At 37.9% G+C, this 8257-nt stretch overlaps 1 protein-coding gene across 1 annotated transcript in view; it reads right to left on the bottom strand.

Annotated features, from left to right (window-relative positions):
* The window catches only part of LOC115225677, a 10385-nt gene extending 3371 nt beyond the window's left edge, over positions 1–7014 (bottom strand). The window contains exon 1 of the mRNA XM_029796593.1: positions 6663–7014. Coding sequence (XP_029652453.1) covers positions 6663–7014 — 352 coding nt within the window. The remainder of the gene's footprint in view (positions 1–6662) is intronic.
* Between the last annotated feature and the right edge of the window lie 1243 nt (positions 7015–8257).

Genomic DNA, 8257 nt, shown 5'->3' on the forward strand with positions numbered 1-8257 from the left:
TAATGGCTTTGTCTACTGCACTATTCCACCACCACGTAACTCTAGGTCTGGAAGTGACTTTGCACCATCCACAGACTTGGTCTGTGGCACTCAGCAAGCTGTCCCGTTGGAATTTCCAGCTACCTTCTATGTCCGACGTCTGTAGCTCCTCCTCCCTCTCATCAAATTTCTTGATGAGGATGTCCCTAAATCTCTGACCATGTGAAGGGTTCTTTAGCTTCCAAATCCTTCTTTTCTGGATTCCAAATCCTTCTTTTCTGGATATATATATATATATGTGTGTGTATATATATATGTTTATATATATATATATATATATGTGTGTATATATATATATATGTATGTGTATATATATATGTATGTATGTGTATATATGTATGTATGTATGTATGTATATATATATATACACACACACACACATATATATACACACATATATATATATATAATATATATATATATATATATATATATATATATATATATACATTGGGGCCACTGCTGTTCATAGTGGCCCTTTCAGACATGCCCTCAGTTGCTAAGATGGCCACTCTTGCTAGCTATGCAGATGACACAAAAGTCTCTCACACAATACAAAACCCTGGAAATATTGCACATCTGCAATGGGAGTTGGATACAATATACAGGTGGGCTGAGGACAACAACATGCAGTTTAATGCAGAGAAATTCCAAGCCCTGCACTACCTGACACAAAGGTGAACGACATACAGACCGGATACACTGGCCTGGGAAAAAATTGTAATTCCTGAGTCACAATCAGTGCGTGACCTGGGCATTTACATGAGCAATGAAGCATCTTTCCAAATGCATATTACTAACCTGGTGATAAAATGCAGATGGCTAGCTGGATGGATTCTCCAAACTTTCAGAACAAGAGAGAAGGAGACACTGTTGATCCTTTGGAAGACATTCGTCCAGCCAGAGGGAAGAGAGAGAGAGAAGCAGTAAAACCTTGATATATGTTTCTCTCCCTATTTCTCATGAGCCTTGGATTCTTTCTCTATCCCTGCATGCATTCATTTACTCATTGCCTGCTGGGCATTCATCTTGCCATGGCTCTAATGTCGACTCTCTCTGTATTTCTATTATCCTCTCATTTCTCCTCTCTCTATACAATGTAGAGCATGACTGAAGAAACCAACCAATCAGTCAATCAATCAACCAAACGACCGACCAACTATCTGCTTTATTTATTCAAAATTATTAATATTTATCGCCAAGCTTACATGGCAGTCCAGATAAATAGGACGAATGCTGTCGTTGATTAGCTCCAATTGGCCATCGCCTCTAGCTAGCTATGTGACACACAAACCTGTATCCATTATAACCTTCAAACAGGGGAGGTCAGCAGCTTCCCCTTGCTGGTCTGGCATCCACAGACTAGTTTTGAGGTGTTTGTCTCTTATCAATATGGAATCCAGCACACATCGCTGCTGACCGACTGTTCGAGGGATTGTTTACCTAAATTCAGTGGAATACATCCACTGGTTTTCAAAAATCAAAATATCATTATTTCTATATTTAAAATTATTATATAGAAATATGTAATAATCTGTTTAAACCAGATGAAAGGAGTAATGTAACCTACATTCCCATGTAGGTTTTTAATGATGAGGTCAACGCCCTAGCTATGACACCCCATCTTCTGTCTATGTAATAATAGTTTATATATACTATTATAGAACAGATGCATAATAACCTACATTTAAAACAACAACCAAAAGAAATGACATAATCTGTTAATATTGTTTACGCTTATTTTTTACTAGTTTTAGTCATTGGACTGTGTCCATGCTGGAGCACTACCTCGAACAGCTTTACTGAACAAATTTCCAGAACTTCTATTTTAAGCTTGGTACTTATTCAATTGGTCTCTTATTGGCGAAACCACCAAGTTGTGAGAACAGAAATATTGATACTTTGATACAATTGAGCACTCAATATAAATTCAGTATATAATATTCTCACACGTACATACAAAATAGATGTATGCATATGTATTTTTGTATGTACGTATAGATAACAACACACCCCTTTACTCTCTCTCTCTCACACACACACAAACACACATACATAAATGTTGACAAACGTACGTACAAAAACCAAACGTGTGCGTGTGTGACTGCCAACAAATACATAGATATTGAACATGGCGTGCAAGTTGTGGAATTTAACAAAGTGTGCGGGTTCAAGCGAAACAATCTCTGTAAGGTAATAATACCCTATCCTTATCTTTCTTATCATTTATTGACATCACTTCATATATCTTGATTAACAAGTCATCGACATTGCTCAAATATTTTCCAGCATTTATCTCTTTTATACATACTGTAATGCTTCAAGCAAATTAAAATACACCTTTACACAGTGTGTGTATATGCGTGAGCATACGTTTTTATGTGTGTTTAAATATAAGTGTATATTCTTATGGATATATACGTGTCTCAATACAAACGTGTGTGTATATAGTTATGTTTATGTTCAGGGTGTTCGAGCTAAATTTGACAGTTTGCGTAAAACGAAAAGAAAACTAATAGTCACTTCCCAAATTTAAAGTATTATAAAAAAAAAAGCCAAAATCTTAATCAAAACGGTTGTGGCTGGGATAAAAATTTCCTCAAAATGACCGCCCTCGGCTTCCACAACAGCCTCAAAATGGACCAGGAACCTAGCGCATGTGTTCCTCAATATGTCACAAGGAAAATCTCTGAAAACCTCCTTGATCTTGACCACCTACTCAGCCTTGGTGTTGCAGAAAGAGCTGTTGGAGTCTTTTTCAACCACACCTCACACATAATAACCCATGGGACTATCAGGGGAATTTAGAGGCCAGAAATTGGGGCTGGATGAAGTAGAAATTCTCCGACAACCCCCTCCGACCCTTCCCGGAGGTATGGCAAGGAGCAGAATCCTGTCGCCTTCCAGCAGCAACTCTCTCCAGCAGGCTTTGACCACAGCCTCCAGCAGCTTCACATAGCCATCTGGGCAAACCCTAAAGCTCTTTTCAAATGTGTGGGGCGATATCACGTCACCCTCAATGGAGACACTTGGTTTTCATGTTACATGAGACATCCCATTGGTTGTAGGCAGGTCATCTGGTCTGGATGTTGTGCAACTGGACATGGCAGAAGTTATTTTTGTATGAGAAGATCCAAATCATCCCCGGCTCAACAAGATGCATCAGTTTGACCAGAAGACCAGACTTTCCAATCAACAAGCTTTCATGTCCATTTTCTGTGGATACGAGCGAATGATTTTAGAACTTGCCCCTTGCGCCTCGTGTACGAGTAGTGAAGGTCTTCTTTTAGAGCGAGCTTCATAGTCGCAACTCCAACACCCATCTCTCTCGCCAAAGCTCAGATTCCTTTGCTTATTTCTTTGAAGAAAAATTCCCAGAATTTCTATACATTTCTCAAACAAATTGCTGAAATTTATCAACACTAAACTCTACCTTCTCCTCCTTAATAGCTTTGAAGTACAAGATCACGATGCCATTGTGAAAAAGATCAAATCTGAGTTCTTGACCTGTGTGTGCACGAAAACAGCGGCAAAGGCATACACAAGTATGCCACACCAGAAACCATTTTCACAGCTTTCTTCAAATTATGCCAATGTGATCTTTTCGCTCGAACACTGTTGTATGTTAAAGTTCCCGTGTACTATACCTGGGCACACAATAAATGGATCAGATGCAAGCAAATAGCTTGCGTTGAGGGCTGGGAACAAGTATTTAACAGAACGGGCACTTGAAATCCAGTTTGATGAAGAGGCTACAGAGGAGCACCAAAAGCTTTATTGCGCCAGTTTGTAAATGCTTCTAGAAACAGTTTGCAACCGTGGTAATCCATATTTCGCATTCTTACTTATATTATTATTTGTAGTTTCAGAAATGAGCACTCGAGTACTTGTTCCAACTCCATCTTAAACTTTTTTCTTAATGCTGGAATGGCGAATCGTGCTTCCACTGCATTCGGTGCTGGTTCGTGATCATGACTATTGATTGTTGAAATAATTATAGGTTTACCTGCTTTATTCTCTGTATGAACACAAACACGACATGTATTGCGAATCTCACAGCGCTACAGATTCCATGTCTCATCGGAACTAAACTTATGAAAGTCGTAAACATAAGTTCATCAATCAATTTGTCTTTGTTTTTCTCACTTTTTAAATATTTTGCCGTCATATTGGGGTTTCTTAAAATTGGAAATATTTATTATCCTGTGGACGAACGAACTCAATTGTGGACAAAATGACCGGAAAACGATTTGAAAAATTGTCTTGGACCAAATTTAGATTGATGAAATCAGTAAAATATGTTACCCTTTACTTAGAAAAGGAAATTAGGGTTTGCATCAGAGGGGTCAATGGGAAAGGAACTAAAACGAAAGGAAAAAAAATTAAACTATGTAGAAACCCTGGATTATGTTCCCTTGATTGGGGATTATCTAATTACTAAAGCAAAGCATTAAGGATGAGGAAATTTAGATAAGTTTTATAAAGGTAGTACGGTAAATTTTAAGGCTCTACCATGCTTGCATCTTATATACACGATCTAATGAGGAATAATGAGAGTTATTCTCTGGAATGGTCAATTATTTCGAGAGCCCCTTCCTTCAGAGTATATATAAATCATTGTAAGTTGTGTGTAAAAGAATCCCTTGTCATCCTTAAGTCTTTTGGGCCAAAAATTTTGAATAGATTTACTGAGGTGACCCCTTTTTGCAACAATAAGTTTTCCTCCACCTTTTTACAAGTGTATAGAAATAAAAGTAGATGTAATAAAATTGTGTAGCGTTACGGGGATTTGAAACCGGCGAGGTTGAATTTCTGTTAACTACAGCCACCTAAATATTTAGCGATAGACTTTTTTTTTCAGTAGAAAATTTGGACTGGTCTGTCTATTAAAGTATATAAGCTTTTCATTAACCGTATAAGCTTTTCTGTTGGTTTCTGAGGTGGGGGTCATCGCTGTGTTGCACTTTAGTGTAAACTGCAGTGGTGACCCGAAATGGCCATAGATTATATGTGAATGTTGAATTTGACCTTTTGGATGTACCTGTGTGGAGAGATTAAAGGACTTTATTTTAATTTTTCAAGATGTCTGTGAATTTGACCCGTGGAAGTTTGTTTATTTCGGAACTTTGGACGTACTCGTATGAGGTAAGTAAAAGACTTTTGTCAAATATTTTAAAAATATTTTATTCGTCTGATAAAGCTTTTTTTTGATACTACTTAAGAGCAGTGGTCCCGGTGCGCGCACTCGCGTATCCGCGCTAGCTAGTCATGACTAGTCGATCCTTACTTTGAGTTTTTGTGTTTTATTTACTTTGTTTAACAAAATTTATTTACTTTGTTTAACAAAAATTATTTACTTTGTATTTCATTTACTTTGCTAGGTAGTCGTTGGATGTTTATTTTATTTTTACCTTATTTTATATTTGTCTTAGATTTTTGGTTGTTTTTGAATTTTTAGCCCTTTATACATTTTTGATAGGCCGTTTTATTTATATTTTATTCGATTATATATTTTTACCTTCTGTGATTTTATGTATATGTATTATTTTTATGTATTTAGGAACCATGGTGACTTTTATATACGATTAAATGTTTGTGGGGTGATGTTGTATGTAAAGTCATTGGCCCAAATTTAAAGTTTGTTCTATAACCAATGCTCTTTGATATATATATATATATATATATATATATATAATATATATATATATATATATATATATATATATATATATATAATCGTTCACGTAACATTTATGTAAATAATGATATTTTGAAAACAGAAGTGTTTAATATCTAATTTCATCTGTATATATGTGTGTGTGTGCGTGCGCATTTGTGAGAAACTGATAAATACAATTTATGTCAAAACTTCGGAGTTTATCAGCATCTCTCTCACTGGCACTCTTTCCCATTCTGTCTGTTGTTTTACTCTTCTTTCTTGGGATACTGGAAGGTTTACTTGTGGAAACTCCTAGAAGCTTGTTCACCGGTCCTTTTTCCTTAGTACAATTAATTTGTCATGTGTAGTACAACACTTCGACAGTTGTAGCAAACAATAACAGACTGGGTCAAATTTTGCAGGAAGCTCCCTCAGGTGCAAGTCAAGCCTGTTTTTGAAGGCATTGACCGATGGAGCTGCGACCACACTGTTCCAGGTGGCGGTCACACGCTGTACGAAAAGGCAGCTTCTAATGTTGAGCCTGCATTGTGATCTTTCGCGTATACTTATACATGTTGATCCTATTCCCCCTGAGACGGCGATGTTCGAGACGAGGCAGGTTTAGTGCAGCCAAGCGCTCTGGGGGTATAGCTTTCTTTCAAGGATGCAATGAGTTTGGTGGCACACCTCTGAACATCCTTCATCTCACAATACAATGCCTTATGCCGGGGTTGCCAAAGCGTGTGTCCATATTCAAGAATCGGGCGAAATAGAGACTTGCACAGCTGGATGAAGACAACAGGGGTGATGAAGTCAAATGATCGTCGGATGACTCCAAGGATTCGATTTGCTTTTGCAGTCGCTTGGTTTATGTGGTTCCTGAAGGTCAGCCCTTTGTCGATCAAGACGCCCTTCCACCTCACTTTCTGCTAGCTCCACCACAGTCCGTCTTCGGGTTCTCCACTCTCAAGACGGAACCACATTTGCCGGTTCATCGACCACTCGCGAAGGCGATCCAGGTTATCTTGTAGCGTTGTCATGGTCACATCAACGTTACTCCTTGCGAAGATCTTTGTGTCGTCAGCAAATAACCTGACGTGGCTCTGGACATGCCAAGGCAGATCGTTTATATACATGAGAAACAGTCCTGGGCCAATGACACTGCATTGTGGGATGTCACTCACACCGTTGACACAGACCCATTGTGACCAGTGGCTCAAGAAGTCCTGGATCCACTGAAGGACATTTTCCTTGATACTGTGAGCTTCTGCTTTGGCTACAAGACTACAATGTGGGACGATGTCGAACGCTTTCATGTTTCTCCGTTAGCTTTGTAGCAAATGCTGTCACTGCTTTAGCATCTCCCATTTCATGTTTCTTTACTCTTCTTTCCGTTCAGTGTGACCGACACACTATGCATTTTATAAGATATAACAGGCTTTTTTCAGTTACCATCTACCAAACCCACACACACAGCTTTTGTCAACTTGAAGGCTATAATAAAAGACACCTGTCCAAGGTGCCACAAAGCAGGACTGAACCTGAAACCATGTGACTGGGAAGCAAACTTCTTACTGCTCAGCCATGCCTGCATTATTCCAGTAAATGTTAAATATCTATCAAACAAAGAACTGGTATTTTCTAGACGTATATAAAACCCTTTTCTACAGTTAAAGGTAATAAATTTGGGAAATGGTATATCTGATTTCTGAAGTAAAAGGATTAACCTACAACTAATTCTGTCACATATTCTGGACACTTCTATGTTACCCCACCATTTCTCTGCTATTAGTATGCCTACTCCACTTAAACTGGCATTGTTACTTACCTGAAGAATCTACACCTGTATTCTTTACCTGTGATGGAATGATTGGATGCTCTTATGACAACAGCCTATTTGATGCAACATGTACTGTTGAGGCTTCATGTGAATGGAAAGGTGCTATTCTTACCATGACTCTAGCTTTTGTATGTAGTCTTGCTTTGCAACGATCTCTCTACTCGCATTACCAACATTTCAATTTATGGTTTGTTTTTGCTTACTTGGTCTGTATAGAAGAAATCCACTGGAAAAAAAACTTTAATTATCTACATTTTGGCAATATTTCACCAGCCATAAAAGCAGTGAGCTGACAGAATTGTCAGCAGGCTCAGCAATATTTTGTTTTATTTGTTCTGAGTTTAAATTTCATTAAATTCGACTTTGCCGTTCATCCTCCATATATAAATACACACAAACACTTGTATACAACTCACATAGTCTCGTATGCATATAATTATGTCAGGACAGAAGCAAACACACCCAATTGTCATAATTCTACCGAAAGCAAGACAGAGTGTCTAATGAGCTGCCAAGAGGGGAACATTCATGACTCTTTCAATCAACAAATGAAGGGAAGTGGGATACAAAGGTGTGTGCAGCTTTGGCAGTCTGAGTGTTAGAGCAGGGGTCACGCCTGTCTGTCAATCATCACAAAATATCAAGGTACAAAGCAATTCTTTGAAAAATAAATAAGAAACACAAATAACAAATTCAATAGAATTTTATTTTATCTTAAG

Source organism: Octopus sinensis, linkage group LG28 (genome assembly GCF_006345805.1).
Source record: "Octopus sinensis linkage group LG28, ASM634580v1, whole genome shotgun sequence".
In the NCBI taxonomy this organism is placed as follows: domain Eukaryota; kingdom Metazoa; phylum Mollusca; class Cephalopoda; order Octopoda; family Octopodidae; genus Octopus; species Octopus sinensis.